Source organism: Micromys minutus (assembly GCF_963924665.1).
Source record: "Micromys minutus genome assembly, chromosome: 4".
Taxonomy (NCBI): domain Eukaryota; kingdom Metazoa; phylum Chordata; class Mammalia; order Rodentia; family Muridae; genus Micromys; species Micromys minutus.
Window position 1 is genome coordinate 30,911,522 of NC_137973.1, and position 21,874 is coordinate 30,933,395.

The 21,874-nt window shown below is 43.8% G+C and overlaps 1 protein-coding gene across 4 annotated transcripts; it reads left to right on the top strand.

Annotated features, from left to right (window-relative positions):
- The first annotated feature begins 492 nt into the window (after positions 1–492).
- On the top strand, positions 493–14,992 carry ANP32E (acidic nuclear phosphoprotein 32 family member E). 4 transcript variants are annotated; one of them, XM_080916197.1, is made up of 7 exons: positions 493–839; positions 4,556–4,705; positions 5,415–5,537; positions 6,806–6,971; positions 7,661–7,818; positions 13,819–13,873; positions 14,602–14,992. In XM_080916197.1, exons 1-7 carry the CDS (start codon positions 786–788, stop codon positions 14,670–14,672), a joined length of 777 nt encoding a protein of 258 aa, XP_080772323.1. In that variant the 5' UTR covers positions 493–785; the 3' UTR covers positions 14,673–14,992. The 4 variants fall into 4 exon arrangements, with proteins under 4 accessions (XP_080772323.1, XP_080772324.1, XP_080772322.1 ...); XM_080916198.1 differs by having other exon boundaries at positions 7,661–7,782; XM_080916196.1 differs by lacking the exon at positions 493–839 and adding an exon at positions 1,030–1,379 and having other exon boundaries at positions 7,661–7,782.
- Positions 14,993–21,874: the final 6,882 nt, after the last annotated feature.

The following is a 21,874-nucleotide window of genomic DNA, read 5'->3' on the forward strand; positions in this document are numbered from 1 at the left end:
TGGCGCCCTTGCTTACACCTCGGCCGGAGAGCTGAAAGCTTGTGCTTTAAGACCACCGAAAGCTCTGAGTGTAGTGTGTTGCATGACCCACTTACAACCTGGGAACGCCAACGACGCCTTTTCCCTTCCTCTTAACCCTAAAGCGGGGGGGGGGGGGAGAGAACCCCAAACAAACAAAAACAAACCCAACAGACACCCAAACTGTCTTACAAGCGAGGGAAAGCGCGCCAATCACACAAAGAAAAGGAGGGGGGCGACTGGGATTCAAAATCATTTCTCTGGGACGTACATCCTCGCGGACCTATCCGAATTAACTGCGCGCTTGGTCAGAGCCAATAGACACTGAGTTTCTGGTCCAGGTCCTCCCTAAAGACAAATGGACAATCCTCTAGCCCAATGGAGTAGTGTGACGCTAAGAACTCGACCAATCCCGTTGGGAGGTGGGTGGAGTGTAGGCTAGGGGGGTTGGCGGTGCCGTGTCATGGAGGCTCAGTCTCGCAGCAGCCATTGAAGGGGAAGGAACTGCGGGCGCGCGCGTGTCTCTCTCTGTGTGTGAAAGTGTGTGCGTGCCCGAGTGTGCGCGCGCGGGTGTGTGGACTAGGAGGTGGGGGCAGCCGAGTTAGTCCCAAGTCGTCAGACTCCATTTGCTATTCTTTTCTTTCTCTCCCACACCCGGGTGGTAGTGGGCGTTCGTCTTTGCGTCTTTTCATTCATCTCCAGACCTTTAGAGGTTTTTTTAGGGTTGGGGGTAGTTGGGAGGGCAGGCGAGGGGAAAGGAGGAGGACATGGAGATGAAGAAGAAGATTAACATGGAGTTGAAGAACAGAGCCCCGGAGGAGGTGAGATGACTCAGCCCCCATCTTCCCCTCCCTCCCTAGATCGTGAGGGGTGGGCTTCGGGGGTCCGGCTGGGTGCGCAGGGCAGGTTGGGAAGCGCGCCCCCACTTGGGGTGGGGGCGGGGTGTTTATTTTAAGTTTTAAATCACCAGGCTCTTGTGCTTAAAATGGCGAAGGGCTTAAGTTTCTAGGGGCATTTTCGTGAGCGCGCGGGGGCTCAGCCCCATGGCGTCCTCGCAGACTGGCGGCCTGGCCTCGCGGGGGTGGGCGGCGTGGGCGCGACCCCCTTGCCCTCGCCACCTGCGAAGTTGGTGTAACTTTCCCGCGGCGCCGCCCGTCGGCCGGCCGCGGCCCGGGGCGTGGGGTTCGGGCGGATCTGCGCCCCGCGCTCCCTCCGACCGAGCCCATTCGCGGGCAGTGCGCGCCGGGGCCGGGGCTGCAGCGGAATCCCGGGACCCGACGGCGCGGGCCGCGATCCGCGTGGCGCGCGGACTTCTACGCAAGCGGGAGGCTCGGGTGAGCCGCGCTGCGCGCCGTGCGATGGTAGGGAAGAGTCCGGAGGCTTGGAGGGGCCCCGGGAAGCGTCGCCCCCGAGCCCCCCCGCCTTTGGATTCCCTTGCGGTTCACGCCAGGTCCGCGGGTCTGGCGATTGCGGGCGGGGACCAGGCTCGCTCGTTCGCGGCCGCGGCGTGAAGTCGAGGGACGAGGGTCCGCGCCGCGGTGGTCCCTTGACGCCCGCGCAAAGGCGGCCGTCCGCCGGGCCTTCACGGTTACGGTGCAGAGACACTCGTCCCCGAGCCCTGTTCATTTTCGTGGTTGGTGTGCGGGTTTCTGTGACTTGAGGCGAGAGCATGGTGGCGGAAACATTGTTGCTGTGAGGGTTATCTCTGGGAGGACTAGAAGTTTTCTAGAGCTTAGAAGATTCTGGAAATACTCAAAAAAAAGTTGAAAGCTGTCAGCAGGACGTGGTGACTGATATCTGTAATTCTGTATATCTGTAAATCTGTACTTCTCATATCAAGAAATTCCCAGCCTTTGGGAGGGGAGACCGAGTTAGGACGATGGTTTCTAGCGGGACGCTGTCAAACAAGGCAAAACAAATCAAAACAAGCAGTTTCTCAGAAACCTTGTGGCGCAAAAGTGGGTCGTCCCCTCCGCCCCATTCTTTAACCTTCAATTTGGAGGACTGCTCGATGATGAGTTTTTGCAGTCTCCTCCCTTTGGTGTGGTGTGGTAACCGCCTAGTTTATATAGATAGTTTATAAGGCACCCCGTTTATTTAATTTCTCCTTGGCAAAACGTGTAAGCTGGGTTGTTTGTTCTAGAATCCAAATAGCAAACAGGAATCTCAAGGCAGTGAAATTGAAGAGCTGGGATTCTGACACTAGATCTACAGAACTCTTTGTCCCTGAGTAAGACTAGAATCCAAAGGCTTAAGAATTGCTTGGTGTGGTAACCTAGGCCTTTAATCCTGGCACTCCAGAGGCAGAGGCAGGCGGATCTCTGATTTAGAGGCCATGCTAGTCTACAGAGGGAGTCTCAGGACAGCCTGGGCTACACAGAGACCCTGTAATGAAAAACAAACCAAATGCAAAACAAAACAGACTTAAGAATCAACTACCTGGCACTCTTAGTGTGATCTAATGCAAGTCATTTGTGCCTTGGCTTCCTGTAGGATATCCCAGGGATTTCACTGTACCATTTCTACTCATTTAAATGATGCCAAAGTTACACTCAAGTAGAGACGATGACAGTTGTGGCTGAATTTTAGCCTTTAAATAGACATTTTCACTCTGGGGAGAGAGAGAACCAGTTTTTGCTTTTGTGATTTTATCTATTCAGGTGCACCTACTGAGTTTTGTTACTATATCTCAGATCTGTGGCTCAGTGGTTAAGAGTCAACACTCACACAGTGGTTCACAACAGGGGGTCCGATTCCTCTTCTGGCTTCTGAAGGCACCAGGCACATATGAGGAAAAATGAATACACAAAAAAATAAAAAAAATAAGCTTACAGGTCAGAGATAGTAAGAAATCCACTTCTGAGCTGGAGAGATGGCTCAGGGTTTAAGAACACTGGCTGTTCATCCTGGTCTTCCCAGCACCCACTTAGCAGCTCACTGCTATCTGTAACTCCAGTCCCAGGGATCGAACACCTTTTGGCTTTTGGGTATTACATACATGCACAGGGTGCATACACATACATATACATAGACAACCATATACATTAAGAAAAAAAAAGAAAAACCCAGTCCCCCCATACCTCAAGGATGGGACAGTCCACGGGACTGTTTGAGAATCAGGAGAAATAACATTTTGAATATTGTTTGGTGTGATATTGCTTGTCTTCAGTTGACACCCCAAAGGTGGGCTGTCTTTTAGAAGCTTTCTCATATTACTTCCTGAAGGTTGGAATTCTACTGGCATTATGAGCCAAAGATACAGAGGCTTAAACTGAAAAAGTGATAAAAGCTACAAGCTCCCCCTTGTATCTTTGAGTCTCCTCCCTGGGTAAGCATAGGTCAGGAAAGAGTGGCTCCTGCTCAGAGTCAAACACATTTCAGTAGGATCTATACAGTTGGGCTTTCTGTCTGAGTGATTCTGAGTTCAGGTGGAAGGGACCGCTAACAGTAATAGCTGAATCACATTGTTTTTTTTTTTTTTTAATATATACTTTTAATTTTGTTTTTATGTATGTTTATATGTATGTTAAGCATACATGTTTATGTGTATTTAATTTTAAGTTATTGGTGTTTGCCTGTCAGTGTGCCAGTGTCAGAAGCCGTGTGGGTGCTGGGAATTTAACCCAAGTCCTGGAAGAACCATCCAGTGCCTTAACTGCTGAGCTGTCTCCAGCCCACCACCCATTAAGTTTCATTAGTAAATGTAAATTATATAGCGTGTTTCAGACTTTTCATATGTGTATATAGCTCGTTGTGATCACGGTCATTCCTCTTTCCCCTCCCTTACTCCCTCCACCCTGCTGATCCTCTTTTCGGCTAATCTCCACAATGCCTTCAAGTCAGTCTCTCTCATAACTGAGTTACATTAGCTTCTCACAGTGTGGGTGAGGAGGGGAGACGGATCTGGGTGAGGAGGGGAGACGGATCTGGGTGAGGACTTACTGTTTTGAGGTTGGTCTTGCTGTGCTTTCAGGCTGTTGTAGACCACATGGCTTAAGTGACCCTTCACTCCCTAGCATCTGGGATTACAGCCTCCTTACTCCATGCCCAGTGCCACAGACTCCCCGGTGCAAGTGACCCCTCCCCCTTCGTGCCCAAGTAGCTGAGATTACAGCCTCATAGACCACACTCAGTGTGGGGCTTGGTATTTTTGTTTTTACGTTTGTTTTGAGACAGGGTCTCTGTTTTGTAGCTTTGCTATCCTGCAACTTACTTTATAGACCAGGTTGTCCTGGAACTAGGAGAGTCTTCCTGACTCTGCCCCTGGAGCGCTGGGATAAAAGGTCACTACCGGGGCTCAGTGGTTAAGAGGTCCTGAGTTCAGTTCCCAGCAACCACATGGTGGCTCACAACTGGCTGTAATGGGATCTGATGCCCTCTTCTAATGTGTCTGAAGACAGCTACAGTGTACTTAATATATAATAAATAAATCTTTAAAAAAAGGTCACCACCTGGCAGGGATTGGTGTTTTTGATAGTCATGTGTTGAAGGGTCTGTTGTTATGCAAACTAATTATTAATTATGTTTCTTCTGACAGGTGACAGAGTTAGTCCTTGATAATTGCTTGTGTGTCAATGGGGAAATTGAAGGCCTGAATGACACCTTTAAAGAACTGGAGTTTCTTAGTATGGCCAACGTGGAACTAAGTTCCTTGGCCCGGCTTCCCAGCTTAAATAAGCTTCGGAAGGTGAGTTGGATTCGTGTGAGGACACAGTGACGGTTTTCGTGGCCGGGCTTATTGAGTTCTTGGGTAAGTGAGGTGAGCATTTCACCTGCCCGTTAGAAGTCTTTGAGTTTCTAGAGATAAGAAAAAGGCAGGGAAGGAGGCTGGAACAGTGGCTCTATTTCCCAGTGTACAAGTCTTAGCCACAACTCTGACTCCAGTTCCAAGGGGTCCAGCATCCTCACAAAGACATACATACAGGCAAAACACCACTGCACATAAAATAAAAATTAGTAAACAATTCTTTACTGGGTGGTGGCACACACCTCTGATCCCACCATTTGGGAGACAGAGGCCGGCAGATATCTTGAGTTTAAGGCCAGCCTAGTCTACAGATCGAGTTCCAGGATGGCCAGGGCTACAAAGAGATCTTGTTTAAACAAAAAAGGGAACTGTAGGATTTTGGAATCAGTTTCCATAATGCCTAGAAGTTTAAATTAGAATTGTTTTATGGCATAAAATTGGATTTAATAGCTGCCACTGACCCCATCAGAAAATCCAAATGACGGTAATTGGAGCCATGCCAGACAAGCCTCTGTGTGGGTTCTAATATGTTTGCAGATAGATGGGACTTATTGAAGCAGGAGAGGAGGAGGAGTTTCCTCAGGTGATGTGCCTTTGAAAGTGCTCAGGCTTCATTTGTCTTTGTTTTCTCTCCATGTTGAATGTGTAGTTGGAACTTAGTGACAATATAATTTCTGGAGGCTTGGAAGTCCTGGCAGAGAAATGTCCAAACCTTACCTACCTCAATCTGAGTGGAAACAAAATTAAAGATCTCAGTACAGTCGAAGCGCTGGTAAGTGGAGGGCTTTGTTGGTGGACTTGATTTGTCTGAGGTTTGTTCATACACTTACTAATTTGTTTAAGTCTGGGACTTTGGAAATATCTCTTGGCAATCCAGATAGCTCCGTTTCTTTAAAATGTCCAGCTGGTCTTGGCACTCAGAACTGAGCCAGAGGAAGGATGACCCCAGGTTGAGGCCTGGGCAGAGTTGAGACCCTTTTTTAAAATCACAGGCCTTTATTCCCAGCCCCTGGGAGGCAGAGGCACATGGATTTCTGTGAGTTTGAAAATAGTTTGGTCTACATATTGAGTTTCAGGAAAGCAAGGGTTATTTAGAGAGACCCTTTCTCAAACAAAGGCCTCAAACCAGCCCCTTTCAAAAGGCACTTAACCACCAGGCTTGAAGGCCTGAGTTGTTCCTCGGAACCCACTACTGAAAATTGTTCTCTGCCACTACACACACACATGCTCATGGCATATGCATGCATCTCCCTGCTCTATTTAATTAAAATGTAAAATAAATTCAGGTGAGGGGCTGGAGAGATGGCTCAGTGGTTAAGGGCACTGACTGTTCTTCTAGAGGTCCTGAGTTCAAATCCCAGCAACCACATTGTGGCTCATAACCATCTGTAATGAGATCTGATGCCCTCTTCTAGTGTGTCTGAAGATAGCTACAGTGTACTTATATAATAAAAAAATATTATTTGGAATTAGAGTTTTGGAATCAGTGATATGTATTTAATGATGAGCTTTTATTTTCTTCAGGACTTTATTCTGGTTTTAAGTTTTTAGTATTTTTTTAAAATCTATTTTTCCCCTACATTTTGAGGTAGTATATCTCTTTATTTTCTGATAACAAGGAAAAGATTAATTTAAAACTAAAAACAGGTGCTCAGGTTTACATTTTGTTTTAAAGGCCAGCTTGGGCTATGTAACGAGGCCTTGCCATCTTTAAAAAGAAGGAAAAGATGGGAGACAGTCTTGGCAGCCTGGGCTGGCCTGGCTGGGTTACACTTGGGGTGCTGTTTCCTATTTCTGCCTAGATTCTTTAAGCCTGGAGTGACTGTAAGAAACTAAGAGAGATACAGGGGACACAGCAGTGACAAAACTCCAGTGGTGTTGATAGAGAGCTGCCTCCTGTGCTTGGGGGAGTGACCTTACAAACCCTAAAAGTGCAAAAAGTTGTTCTTTAACTTCAAGTGTATGTTTTTCAGATCTTTCATTAAAACTGAAGAACAGTGTTTAAACTCTTGATTGTAACCTTTAACTTTACTTTTTCAGCAAAATCTTAAAAATTTGAAAAGTCTTGACTTGTTTAATTGTGAGATCACCAACCTGGAAGATTACAGAGAAAGCATTTTTGAGCTGCTGCAACAAATCACGTACTTGGATGGATTTGATCAGGAGGACAATGAAGCGCCGGACTCGGAGGAGGAGGAGGATGAGGGTAAGGTTTTTACTTTCGTTATTTATTTATTTTGAGATAGGGTGTCTCTACATAACTGTGTCTGTTGAACTCACTGGGTAGATCAGGCTGGCCCCAAACTCAGAACCACCTGCCTCTCTGCCCACTTCGTGCTTGGATCAAAGGCGCTTACCACCATGCATGGCAACAAGCAGGCTTTGAATGACTACAAAGTAAAACCAACTTCAGTGTGTCTAGTGTTTGGAAATCTGTTTTGTAGAGGTCCTCTCAGTGCTGGGATGGGGTCACCCTCGTACATGTTAGGTGTGTGCTGAACTACATCCCCAGACCTAGAAAAGGTACTTCTTGGCTGATATGGAACAGTGCTGTAAAGTTGATGAATTTGGACCTTTTGTTTTGTTTTATCAAGACAGGGTCTTCCTGTGTAGCCCTGGCTATTCTGGAACTCTGTAGACCAGGCCGACCTCAAAAAAAACTCAGAACCACCTGCCTCTGCCTCTCCAGCGCTGGGGTTAAAGGCGTGCACTGCCATTGCCTGGCCAGAATTTGTTTTGTTTTGTTTTTAAAGCAAAGTATGTAGGGGTACTTTGTGGCATTTGCCACAATTTGATTAAGGTGTTGGAATGATTGGGCAAGAGTGAGGGGGTGCCTCGTACCAGGAAGATGCATTTGCCCAGATACTTGCTCATCTTTTACACTGTTTTTTAAAGATGGAGATGAAGATGAGGAAGACGAAGAAGAAGATGAAGCTGGTCCACCTGAAGGATATGAGGATGAGGAAGATGAGGATGAGGATGAAGCTGGTTCAGAAGTAGGAGAGGGAGAAGAGGAGGTGGGCCTCTCATACTTAATGAAAGAAGAAATTCAGGTGAATGAAAACTTGTTATTCGCCCTGAAGAAGGTTGGCACAGGGCTAAGTGCTGAGAAGAGTAGGTTGTGAGTTGTTTATTGATGTGCGGATAAGCATCTGTTTCTTTTCTCCCTCCTACTGGGTGTCCCATAGCACATCCAGATAGCTATAAACACTTGCTTTCTTTTTGTTTTTTAGCTCAAGGACAGTTTTATTTAAAAACTCTCAGGGCAGGCGAGCCAAGTCTGAGCAGCTCCTGAGAGGAGAATGGAGGGGAGGAGGAAAAAAAACCAGTGTGGTGTTAAAGTTGGCATTGAGGTTTCACAGCAGACCAGTGGTCACGGGGCAAGGAAGGGATGTGGAAGCCCGGAGTCAGAAAAGACTGGCCAGCATCCAAAAAGAAGGAGGAAAAAAAGGAAAAGTTGCCTCTTTTGAGTTGGGTCTCGGAAAGGTGGGCAGACTCAGCTGAATCTCATGGTGACTCTTAGGGACTACCATTCATTGCTTGCTGTTTATTTATCTCCAAAGTATCTAATTGACTGCCTTTACTGTCATGAGGTGTTGGAAACATTTTCTGAATGTCTGAGCCTCTTCCTGCATTTATACAAGCAAGCTCATGGAGTTGCTTTAACAATGGAATATATATAAAGCACCTAGTTCCTGGTTGATACATCGTAGATACGCAGAGACCTGAGATTTTTTTCCCCTTCAGTTATCTCTTTATACTCTTGCAGTAGCTTTTCTTTTTTTAATTAAAAAAGTTGTTTGTGTGCATGCCTGTGAATGTGTGGTGTGTGGATGCAGTTGCCTGTGGAAGCCAGAAGAGGGTACTCTGGAGCTGCACTTAGAGGTGGGCACCGCAGTTTTGGAAACAGATCAGATCCTCTGGAAGAGTCTTAGCTACATACCGTTTAGCTTTCTAAGCGGTCCCTGCCTAGGGCAGCCCTGCTCAGGATTTCTTCCCTGTGCACCTGTGTGGTGTGCAGATACGCTCATTACTCTCCTTGTGTTGTACAATGTCTCTTGCCACCAAAGCACACATGGTAGCCCTTCATTCTCTGCTGCCCTTGATCTTGATTAGGTTCTGTTACCTGGAGATGGTCTCATCTGCCTTTTACCGAGTGGCGAGTTCTTTAAATGAGGGGCTGTTAATCTTTGTATCTAGTAGCTAGTACATTGAAAGTTACTTTCTCTTCATGTTAAAGTGAGTTTTATCTTCATAATTTAAAATACTTGTTCCCTTTAAAATATTTCAGCGCTAGGGATGTAGCTCAATGATAGAACACTTATCTGACATGAATGGCCTGGGGTAGAGTCTTCAGGACCACACACGCAGATGTCTTGTTTTTCTGATTACTTTTACTATGGTTAGGTAGACAATATCTGATGGATGGTTTTTTTTTTTTTTTTTTTTTTTTTTCTGATATATATATTTTTTAAGATTTACTTTATGTGTATCATTTAATGTTTTGCCCACGTGTATGTTGTGTATCATGAGTGTGTTTGGTTCTTGAGTCTCCTAGAACTGGAGTTACAGATGGTTGTGAGCTGTCATGTGGGTGCTGGGAACTGAACCTGGGTCCTGTGTAAGAACAGCCAGTGTCTTACCCATTGATATGTCTCCACCCCCTTCTGATAATCTTTTAAATAAATAAATGTGCAAGAATGAGGCCCTTTCTTTGTATCTTTGTGAGTCATTAAATACTCAGTAATGATGAGAAATTTTGAAGTCTCTTAAGTGTTTATAGAAAAAACCTATTTAGTATATACTGTATAAACCTATTTATTTAAACAGTGTGAATGGTTCTCTTAGGTTTGATTCATTTGATTTTCTGTCAGTGATTTCCTCCCTAAGTGTAAGTAGCAGGCACTTTAAAGGTTTTGTGGAGAGTATTGCAGGATTTTACTCTGCATCCCAGGATGCCATGGAGTGTGTGGTACCCCCTTACCTCTGCCTCTTGAGTGCCTCCCACCACTCCTGCCTAAAAAGTTACTGTCAGCCACCTGCGTTGATTGGCATTTAGGAATATTGTTCTGCAGAATATTTGGGTATATTAACTCAAAATGTGGTGGCCAAGCATAGGTCATAAATCTCTGAATACACACAGCATAAAGTTAGTGCAGGACTAGAAAGCCTTTTCATTCTGGATGGGATAGTTAAGATGTTCAAAATGAAGTCTTAGCAGGGGATGGAGTAGCTCAGGATTATAATCCCAGGTCTCCAGGAGGGTGAGGCAGTCGGAGTGCAGGACTTATTGATAGGAAAGTCTGCCTAGTGTGCTCTAGGGTACTCGAGGCTACAGAGGAACCTTGTCTCAGAACAGACCAAGCAACCCCAGAGTCCTTGCTTTTAGGAGCTAAGTGCCAGGCAAGCTTCAGAGACCATTGTTGCTTAAAGATGAAAGAGGCAGAAATGGTAGGTTGGGTTATGTATTGTACTTTTTCCTTAAGAGATTTAATTTTTATTTTATATATATATAATGTCTGAATGTCTGTCTGTGTACTGCCTGTATGAATGGTGACTGCAGAGGCCAGAAGAGGCATAGGATCCCGTGGAGCTAGAATTACAGACATGGGTCACAGTGTAACTACTGGGGGGAAATCCCTGGTTAATTTTACCTCCCCACAGTGAGTGGGGTCTCACTGTGTGGCTCAGGCTGCCCTTGAACTCATGGTTCTCCTGCCTAAGCTTTGTAAATGCTGGGGCTACAGGCTTAGCTACCACATAGGTTTTGGGGTTTTTTTGTAATTGTTTTGTTTTTGTCTTTCAAGGTAAGGTTTTCTGTGTGGTCCTGACTGTCCTGGAATTGACTCTGTAGATGAGGCTGGCACCACTACTACCCAACTATGTCTGGTTTTATGTAATGCTGGGGAGTTTAAGTCATTTTTCAGAGGCAAGGAATTCATATGTATGAAGGACTTTCTGTTCTTTAGGAATAAATGACGATTTGCATCTTTGAGATGTTTAGAATGCCTCCTCCCCTTCCTTGTATTTCTTGTGCATTGGTGTTTGCCTGCATGTATGTCCTGTAGGGGTGTCAGATCTTAGAGTTACATACAGTTGTAAGTTGCCGTGTGGGTGCTGGGAACTGAATCCAGTCCTGGAAAAGCAGCCAGTGCTTTTTTTCTCTTCTGTTTTTTTTTTCAAAACAAGGTTTCTGTGTAGCCCTGGCTGTCCAGGAACTCACTATGTAAACCAGGCTAGCCTTGAACTCAGAGATCCCCTTGCCTCTCTCTCCCTAGCCTTTGGATTAAAGGTGTGTGCCAACACTCAGAACCTAGCAAGCATTCTTTTTTTTTTTTTTTTTAAAGAATTATTTATTTTATGTACATGAGTACACTGTAGCTGTCTTCAGACACACCAGAAGAGGACATCAGATCCCATTACAGATGGTTATGAGCCACCATTTGGTACCTGGGAGTTGAGCTCAGGATCGCTTTTTTTTTTTTTTAATTTATTCATTTATTATATATGAGTACACTGTAGCTGTCTTCAGATACACCAGAAGAGGGCATCAGATCCCATTACAGATGGTTGTGAGCCACCATGATTTGAACTCAGGACCTTTGAGAGATTAATCAGGGTTCTTAACCTCTGAGCTATCTCTCTAGCCCTCTAGAAATCATTCTTAACCACTAATTATTAGTTTTGTGCTCAATTGAGAATGCACAAATTTAGTAAGGTTAGATGGCTAGCAAGCCCCGGGGATCTTCCTGTTTCTGCTTTGCCTGTGCCAAGAGTGTAGGCATTCAACACCAAGCCACCTTTCAGCGTGTGTGGTTGGCAATCAGATTGTGTAGCCATCTTCCTAGCCCATTGAATGGTTTGAAAACAGTCTTGCTATGTAGCCTAGGCTGACTTTGAACTTGGAGTCCTCCTATCTCTGCCTGAGTAATTACATGTGTGTACCAGCACACATTGCTTAATAGAGCATGCTTGAGTACACTGTGATAAGATTGAGAGACCCTGGAGTACTTGTTTTCAGATGTGTAATATATCTTGCACTCGGTCATTTGCAGTGAGAATGAAGTAATAAAGTCTCCCATTCCCAGCTGGGTTAGAGTGCTCAGGTTGACAGTTACTCTGTTGTCTCTTGTGCATTTAGTTCTGATAAGCTTATTGCTCTTTTGATTCTATGGAGCATAAAATTGAAAGAGTAATTGACTGTAAGAGAGAGGGTGTAAAAACAAGAAAAGAGAAAACCTCACTGGAGACCAGAGTTATTTTAAGAAGGTGAGAACGGGTCAGTGAGGTGGCTTAATGGGTAAAGGCGCTTGCGGTGTGTCTTAGTGTTTCTATTGCTGTGAAGAGACACCATGACCACTTACAGAGGAGAACATTGCATTGGGGCTGGTTTACAGGTTCAGGGGATTAGTCCATTATCCTGTGGGAAGCGGGACATGAAATGGTGTTGGAGAGTTCTACATCTTTTTTTTCTTAAAGATTTATCTATTATATAAGTACACTGTAGCTGTCTTCAGACACCAGAAGAGGGCATCAGATCTCGTTACAGATGGTTGTGAGCCACCATGTGGTTGCTGGGATTTAAACTCAGGACCTTTGGAAGAGCAGTCAGTGCACTTAGCAACTGAGCCATCTCTCCAGTCCCAAGAGTTTTACATCTTGATCCAAAGGCAGCAGGAGACTATGTCACACTGGGATTAACTTGACCTCAAAACCAGCTTCCACAGTGACACACTTCCTCCAGGAAGACCACATGTACTCCAGTGAGGCCCCTCCTAATAGTGCCACTCCCTATGGCCAAGCACTCAAACACGTGAGTCAGTGACCATACCTCAAACCCACCACATAGTGCAAGCCTGGTGGCCAAAGTTCAGTCCCTCCGACCCATGGAAGAGTGGAGAGAACTGAGTCCACAAACTTGTCAAAAGACAATTGCATACGTACTATGCATGTCCCTTATACATTAGCATACACAACAGCAGTAATGCCATGCACACAGTGATAATACTTTTTAGAAGGGAGAAACCCATCTGAGGAAAGCTGCTGTGCTAATTGTACTAATGGGTACAGTGTTCACGGTCATAGGGGCTATCTGGCAAGGACACAGAGAAGCTGCATAATGGCATGCAGTCCTGAGCTCAGCCTTGGAGAAGTGAGGGCAGGTGAATGCCCGGGTGCTGGGAGTAAAGATGCGTGTGTACCTCACAGTGTCCTGTGTTAACTCAAGTATGATGGTGTGGGCAGGGTCGCCTGCCATTTTCTGCTGTTGGTGGCATGTTGGTGCTCAAAACTTTGAAGAGTTAGGAAACATTTTGGATTTCAGATTTTTTTGTTTGTTGGTTGCTTTTATTGATTAGAAAACAGGTCTAGAGAAATACATTTTTAAAAGATTTATTTATTATAGTTATATGAGTACACTGTAGCTGTTTTCAGAAACACTAGAAGAGGGCATCAGATTCTATTATAAATGGTTGTGAGCCACCATGTGGTTGCTGGCAATTGAACTCAGGACAGTGCTCTTAACTGTTGAGCCATCTCTTCAGCCCGAAATACATTTTTATAGTCAACATATAACCATAACCATATTTGATGTTAGGGTTCAGATCATCTCCTCCATCTGTAAAGCAGAAGGGTTTATTTTACAGTAACTATTGGGCACATGTGGCTATTTAAAAGCAAGCTGGACAGAGTGGTGCATGCCTGTCATCCCTGCACTCGGGAGACAGAACCAGTGCGGTCAGGAGTTAGCTTGGGCTGGGTCAAGAGACCCTGCCTCAAGCAAACAAGCAATTGTACAGACTGACCACAGCTCCTTCGTTGGTGCTGTTGCTCACTAGCACTCTGGTCCCACGGCACAGAGAGCATCTGCATTGTTGGAGACTGGTCTCTTCAAACATGGTAGTCGAAGGCACAGCTTATGTTTATAAAAGTCTGAATGCTTAGTTAGCTTCAAGAGCAAAGGACGCAGAAACTGTCTTTTGAGATACCGCTGCTCTTAACTAAACAGTGGAAGTCCATGTTATGGTTTATTCATTCTCACATTGACTTTGAAGGATGAAGAAGATGATGATGATTACGTTGATGAAGGGGAGGAAGAGGAAGAAGAGGGTGAGTTGCATCTACCATAAGCACATTCTGAATCTAAAGATAACAGAGTCTGGTGGGGATTGCCCTGGTCCTTAAGCCTTTAATTTTGTTGCTTATTGTAATATGCTTAGACACATAGATAAGTGTTCTGAAAGAGTAATTTAATCCCACCAAAATGACAGCAAAAAACAATTTGTAATCTGTACTTAAAGACACTGGCAGCTCTTCTAGAGGACCTGGTTTTAATTCCCAGCAACCACATGGAAAAATAAAAATGAAAGCCAGGCATGGTAACTCATGCCTTTGATTTGGGAGGCAGAGGCAGGGGGAGCTCTGATTTTGGGGACTGCTGGGTTTACCCAGAGAAACCCTCTCTCAAAACACACACCAACAGAGATGAAGTCAAGGCTTATTTGTACTTCTCTGCAGTCTCAGGGTAGAGCAAGGAATGTCTGGGCACAGATGTCCCTTTAGTTTCCTCTTTACCTAGTTCTTCAGAACTGTGTTTACCTAAAAGAGTCACATTGTTAAGCACTTGGTCTCGATTGACCTTCAGGTTGTGGTTTGTTTGTGAGCATGTCTCTTGTGTAGAGTCTGGTTCTCTGAAGTCCCTTATATTCTGAAGTTGGAAGAAATATCAGAGTGGAAACAACTTATATTTTCTCATGACACATTTTTACTAAGGTTAAAAGCTTTGTAAAATAACAAAAACTCAATTGTTAAAATCAAGTATCTTACTTCCATTTTAGAAGAAGAGGGTCTCCGGGGAGAGAAAAGAAAGCGAGATGCCGAAGATGATGGGGAGGAAGACGACGATTAGACCCTCCAGGGAGAGAGCGGCTGCCTGGCACTCCTGGGCACGAAATAGAGTGATCACAATGTCTTTGTTTCTTTATGTAAGATAGCTGTCCCAGTAGGAGATGATGTCTAACTTTTTATAGGAAAAGTGTGGTTTTACTATTTTGGCCTTACCATTCCGGTTAAGATTTGCTAGTCTGTTAATCATAATGTATTTAGAATTCTCATTCATCTTCCCATAGTGAAATTCTCTAGCATTGTATTTAGATCCTGGATTTTTATAATTCATGCTTAATGTATTAGACATTTTTAGCCCATAATTAAAACATGGTTGCTTTGACACAGGTGTAGTTTGGTGCATTTCATTCATAATGTTTAAGTTATTTATAAATTAACAAATTACACTCAGTTGTAATATGAAATGGCAGTAGTCTTGAACGATAAAGCTGTTTTTCGTTGTTTTTTTCAGAGGTGATCCAGAGATCATTAGCTTGAAGGCAGATTTTTGGGGTGGGGTGAGGGTATCTGAGGGCTTTGCTGTCACCGTTTGGAAAGTAGAAGCAGAATAAGAGGATTCTCTTCAGAAGGCAGGTCAGGGCTCTGTTCTGTTGACTGATACAGTTCAAGGCTCTAAGGAGCCTTTTTCTAAGTCCAGACTTGCAGTGGAGCCCTCCCTGTGGGTGACTGAGTGGGCTGTCAGGTCAGGGGTGCGTTCCCTCCCAGCTGTTCCTCTTCTGTTGCCTTCATTGCTTCACTCCTGTCTGCATCCGAAAGAAGGCTGGCAAAGCTGTAGATACCCCAGAGACTTCATCTGTACCTCAGCCATCTGTCTCGGTTTCTAACAAGTGAAGTGGAAAAGACGGAGTATTTGCTGATCTGCAGTGATGGGTGCTTCATGTTCGCAGACAGGCTTTGTTGAGAACACGAGGCTGTGTTAGGGTAAAGCAGCAGCATCCTCTTTCTCAGAGGTCAGACTGATTGACAACCGATAGCTAATAACACGTCCAGGTCTAATTTCTAAGTTTTCCCAGGTGATTTGGATACCAACGCTGTGAAGTATTTATTATGTTTCTGAGTGGAACCTTTAATTATTCTTCCTGTAGTTTGAAAGCTTGATCAGATGTAGCATTTGGTTGGAATATAGTGGCAATAGGAGACTTTGCAAATCAATCTTGAATTTGGTATTTATTTCAAGTGGATATCTGAAAAATAGAAAAACTTTTGGGGTGCGAGTATGTGCTTTCTTTCTCATATGGCTACTAAACAAAAATGAGGAGACAAGCCTCTGTCCCCTTGTCCTGGAAACCCCATGTTTAAGGCAGTTGCTTTTTAAATCTTGGTTACTAACTTTTGTTTTCTATGTCTAAAGTAGTTTTTTGTTTTGTTTTGACTTTTTTTTTTTAACTTAGTATTAGCAAAATTGTTTTGCCTCTCTTCTGGGAAACATAGAAGAAATTGGTCATAATTGTGGGGCTGCTGCTCTTTCAACTTTCAACTTAAGATGTCTGACCTGGTGTCTTAAAATAAGAAGTATGAGCTTGTTTGTAGAGAATGACAAAGTTGCATGCCTGACTGAAATAAGTGTGTGATGAGTTCAGTGCAAGTGCAGGGATCTCCAGAGGACTGACTTCATTTCCTTAGTTCGGTGATCGGAACTTGGGCTTTCAGTCCCTAAGACTTCTCTTTGCAAACTATGCCAGGTTCAAAATAAATGCTTATTTTTAAAAATGAAATCTATATATTGACTTTTTATCAATCATCTATTGTGCAATCAAAATTAGAGTTTTTGAGTTTAAAAAGGACACAGGGCCTCCAGATAACTATTAAGATTATTTAGCTTTATTGGTGGTATTTTCATGCAAATAAGCAAGGGCGGGGTTTCTATTCGGTAGAAGTTCTGGGTTCTGCTCTAACCCTCTCTGTACTGTGCGTGTGTATGCAATATGTTAAGTCCTTAGAGACTTTGAAGTTAATACTTTTGTGCAACTGTATTTTGAATAAAGCCACCACAGTGTTAAACACAAGGACAGGCAGTACTGATCATGTGTTTCTGACCATTTTGGTTTTTTTTTTTTTTTTTTTTCTTCTGACTGCTGTAACTTAAGTTTTTGAAACTGCATTGCTTTGAATAAATTGAAGCATTATTAATAATGATTAGCTTCAGTGTGTGATGTTCACTCTTCAGAATTACCATCTACTGTTTCAAAGGTCTTTAAAAACAGAAATGGCTTGTAGGGCAGTCAGACTTGTGACAATAGGTACTAGAAAACTCATACTCCAAAGATGGTGGTGGCACATGCTTTTAGTCCCAGCACTTGGGAGGTAGAGGCAGGTGGATCTTTGAGTTCAAGGCCAGCTTGGTCTACAGAGTGAGTTCCAGGACAGCCAGGGCTACACAGAGAAACCCTGTCTGATAAAACAAAAACAACTCCTTTTCCTCATAAATCTTTTCAGAAAGGGGAGACAACATCCAAAAATAAAAAATAAATAAAAAACCAGCAAGTATTTATAAAATGCTCGCAGGAGTATATGTTTTTTCTAGAATAACCCTAGACTTCTAAACATAGTATCTTGGCTCCCTACATGCGTATCTTGAAACAAGTTTTTATACCCCTAGTTTTGGGCTTCTAATATGATTTATATATGATTCTGGAATGTGTTTTGTCAAGTTATAAGTATGCTAACGTTTTCATGATTGCAGTATAGAGAAGATGTTAAATACTGAATTCTTTTTGAGAGGTGGACAATATTGAACTATTTTTAACTACAGTTATTCACTGAAATCTGGTTTTGTTGTTTTTTGAGGGGATGGGGCATTGCCATTATATTTCTGTCTGCAGGAACACACTGTAAACCAGGGTGGCTTTGAATTCAGAGATTTGTCTTCATCCAAACTCCAGGTTCTCAAAGGCACTGCCACAACCATGCCTTTGTCTATGCCTTTAAGACATTGACAGCTTGGTGTGACGCCTCATGGTAGTTATTCTAGCGTTTAGGTGCTGAGGCTGGACAGTTACCACAGTTTAAGGCCAGCCAGGATTACAGAGTTTGTGTAAAATTATTAAATAATGAGTCCGTTTAATGAGGTGTTGTGATTTAAAACATTCTTAAGTATGGTTTATTCTTTGTTCTTTTGGGTTCTGAATTACATTTTTTTCTCTAGTTGCTGGAGATTTCTGTTTCTAGTGTTGTGTGATTCGGTGATATTCTGCAGCTGTGCCTTAGGACAGCATTCTTACTACCTACTGCTGCAAGCCTTATCCACATGCTCATCAGCCAGATGCAAGACCCAGAGTGTGCTCTGTGGCTGGACAGCTGCTTGACTTTCTGTCCTATTTAATTGAACAGCCCTACTTGAAGAAAAACAGATCATGCCTCAAATGGAAATTGCAAGATGAACTTTTATCTCAGAATTTCTAAAAAGACTACAATGCTGTAAAATATTTATGTATTCAGAGGCAGGTTTTCATGTAGCCCTGGCTGGCCTGGAACTCAGCAGATAACTTGTTTCTGCCTCCCGTGTACAATAAGGTTCAATGCCAACCCTGGTAAAAATATTTTTACAAAGATTTACTGATTCGTTTTTTAACTTAGTATGTGTGAGCCTTCAGAGCCCTTGGAACAAGGATTTTAAGCTGGGAAAGCTGGTAACTGACCTGACCTGTAAGAGCAGCAAGTGCTCCTGTTTAGCCACCTTCAGCCCCTAAAAGTTTGTACAAATCTTAAGTTCTTGTGTGTGTGTGTGTTGGCCACATCCACTCTTAACGGCTGACACAGACCACCAGAGCGGCCATGATCTCAACCCTACTGGAAGTCTGTGACTTTTCTTGCCTAGGGTCACTCCACAGGGCGGAGTGGGTTCTCCACCTGGAGAAAAGGGCATACAACCTATCGATAGCGTCACATGATCGTTATTGGTTGGCTTTTACAAAGTTCCGACTTGAGAACATGAAATAGGTTTTGTTTTAAGCAATAATAATCCTTAGTGTTTTAAGGTTGGGATTTTGTATTAGGGCACACGCATAGCTGCTTTTGGCAGCACCTCGCCCATGCTGTCAGGACTATTAGGAGTCAACAAGGACCTGTAAATAAAGCTGATGTAAAAGTTTTTATTTTTGTGAGGTAGGATCTCAGTCTAGCCTAGACTGGCCTCAAATTGTTCTGCTTCACTAGAGTGGACACCGCCCCAACTGTGGGGAAGCCACTAGCCGCCTCCCTTTTCTGAAACTATTGAGTTAAATCCATCTTTGCAGCACTAAGAATTACATGTAGATTAGATTGTCTTTCTGGATAGGATTAACAGTGGGAATTTTTTAAAAATTCGAGTTCAGGTGATTTTACAGATTTTTGTAATAAAGGCGTGTATATCGGAATATGGCGGGGGTTCTCTCTCAGAAGCTGCGCTAGACGCCAACTTTTAAGGAGACTCTTAAGGTCGCGATTCCCACCGCGCCCCTCATCCCTGGGCGACCCAGCGTGCTGCCACGCATCGGGTCTTGATAGACTTGAGCGATCAGGTCGTGGCATTTATCTAAATGCTCTTGGGAGTCAGTCCTCTGCTTCAGTCCCTGGGCACCCCGAGTTTCCGATCTTATTTTCCGTTTTCTAAACACTGCTACTACAGCAGAGCGCCCCAGCAGATCCGTGACCTGTGGAGAACCGGATTTGCGACGGAACTGCCAGTGGCGCACTCGCTAACGAAGGCGGATGTGACGTCACATCGCGCCCAGGTCGTAAGTACGTGCCAGGCCTGGATTTATCAGCTGGACACGGTTGCCCCGGGGGCTAAGGAGAAAGAAGGGACAGACGGGACCTGACCGCTCGAATCCCTATCACAAGGACGCCTTTCTAAACTATAGGGCCACAACCGCCGCGACGTCGGTCACGTGACAAGGCCTTGCCCTCACCCTTCTACCTTGTCCCTTGGCAGAGCGCTTGCGCATGCGGAATCGCGCCGGAAGTACGGCTCTGGAGCTTCCGCGTTACGGACCTTAAGGATCGTCTAGACTGTTCTTTGTTGTCCTTCGTATCCTGTAACTTGCTTTACGATTCGTAATTTCAGTAAAACCTGACGTTGAAAAGTATCGCCCAACCCTAGTTAACCAGTAATTGGAAACAACAACGTCATGTGTCTTCTAAAGAAACAGGCAGGGCGGAGAAGCGATGTCAGCTAGTGGACATCGCCCAACCTGTGGGCAAGCCACTAGCCCGCCTTCCTTTTCTGAGACTTGCAGCACTAAGAATTACATGTAGATTAGATTATCTTTCTGGATAGGATTAACAGTGAGAATTTTAAAAATTAGAAAAAAAATTTTTTAAAATTAGATTTTATAAGTGCATGAATTTGTGCGTGCGTGTGTCTGTGTATCACGTGTGTGCCTGGTGCCCTTGGAGGTAAGACTCAGAACAGATGCTTGTGAGCCTCTGAGGATTTAACCAGGATCCTCTCTAAGAGCAGCCAGTGTTCTTAACTGTGGAACTATCTCTCTCTACCCCTTACTAGTTTATAAATAAACATTGGATGTATTTATTTGTGTGAATGTTTCTCGCAGGTGAGGATAACTTGGGGAGTCCGTTCTTCCCGTGTGTCCTGGCGAGCCATCTCAATGGGTTTCCGGTTTTAAGTTCTGTGTTTGGAACCAAGGCCACTTTTGATTTTCCATCTTGTTTGTACAGTTTCTTCACTGACCTCGGCCTCTTGTCCATAGGAGCTAACCCTCCTATCTATCTATTCCCCAATCCTGGAACTGCTAAATTGATCAAACTTGAGATTAGATCGATCAATCAAGTTGAGCAGGTACTGGAAGAGAGCACTGAAAAAAACTGACACCAAGACCACATAAAACACGAAGGCTCTTTTGCCAAATGAGTGGGTTCCACTGGGGTGACCTTGTAAAGGTCCATTGCAGGATTAGGACTTTTAGTCAATCACAGCTGAAGGTAGTTTGTCAGAAGTATCAAAGTAAAACTGTCCATAAATCCTTTTTATTGGAACCAATAAGCCACTCTAGAATATTTGCGTCTGTCTTGTACAGCAGACCGTTCTTTGGAATTAACAAGAAATGTGGAAAAGGTAGGAGAATCTTGAACTGCAGGCCAGCCTAGGCCACATAGCCAGTCCTATCCTCAAACAGAACCAAGGAGAAGGACAAGGGTGGAGCAGAGCTCAACACAGCATGTACTTTGGTTCCTGCCACTCAGGAAGGAGAGGTGGTAAAACACTTGGATTTTTGCCCACTCTGAGACATGGTATCTCTGTATTCTTGGATGTTGTGGGACTCAATCTGTAGACCAGGCTGGACCGGAACTTGGATATCCACCTGCCTCCCAAGTGCTGGCATTAAAGGTCTGCCCAATCATTGGCCTATAAGGTCTCATTGCTGCATATTTTTCAAAGTCTGTTTTCTGTTGACAAACACCTCACTTCTGAAGGATAAAGGAGACATCTGTGCTGCCTGCCAGTTCAAAGAGAGAAAACTGGCTGAAGCTGGTACTCAGAAGCTTCTTCCAAACTCTACGTGAATGGCCTGTTCTTACAGTTTATATTTCTTTAGCTCTTGTTTTTCATAACCAAGATGTCAAAATGCTATCTGAGGGAGTAGATGAAATTCTGTTCTTGGTGAGCAGGATTCAAAAGCTGGGACAGACCTCTGTCATCTTTCCAGTGAGTTTGATCATAAACACTAACTAGTGTATTCTTTTCTTAGGTTAGGCTTTAGTGGATTGTCCCCAGGATTCAAGGGTACCTACAGCAGTGGTGGTGAAGTTGTCATTTTGATTCTGGACACATGACTTCTAACTAGTGCCATTTATCAAGAGAATAAATCAAGTCAAAGATTTTTTTTCTTACAACTTTATTTTTTTAAAAAAGAGATACATGTACAGATTTTTAAAAGCATTTTGGCATAAAACCATATGATTATATTTTTGTCAGTACTTGATTTTTTTAAGGTTTGATAGTATGCATTTTTTTCTAGTTACCATATTCCTAGTTACCATAAGCATAAAATACATGTAAAACAAAACGTAACATGGAAATAGTCAACGTTTTCTTGGTGTGTAAAGATTAAACAATGATTTTTAAATACCAAAAATTGCCACAAAGCTATCTTCTTAGCTCTCGAGCTATTAATGGTTTAAAGTCTAGTTGTACCCCACTCTAAGTGGGCGCTATACACTTGTTGCTAGTTGTTGGTTTTTTTTTTTTTTAGCTTCATATGATCT

What these genes read in the sequence shown, in the direction of transcription:
- ANP32E (XM_080916195.1), top strand. Translation starts at nt 1,062, where the DNA reads ATGGCGTCCTCGCAGACTGGCGGCCTGGCCTCGCGGGGGTGGGCGGCG. An exon ending in GCTTAAATAAGCTTCGGAAG is followed by an intron (nt 4,706 to 5,414) that starts GTGAGTTGGATT and finishes TTGAATGTGTAG; the next exon opens with TTGGAACTTAGTGACAATAT. An exon ending in TCAGTACAGTCGAAGCGCTG is followed by an intron (nt 5,538 to 6,805) that starts GTAAGTGGAGGG and finishes TTACTTTTTCAG; the next exon opens with CAAAATCTTAAAAATTTGAA.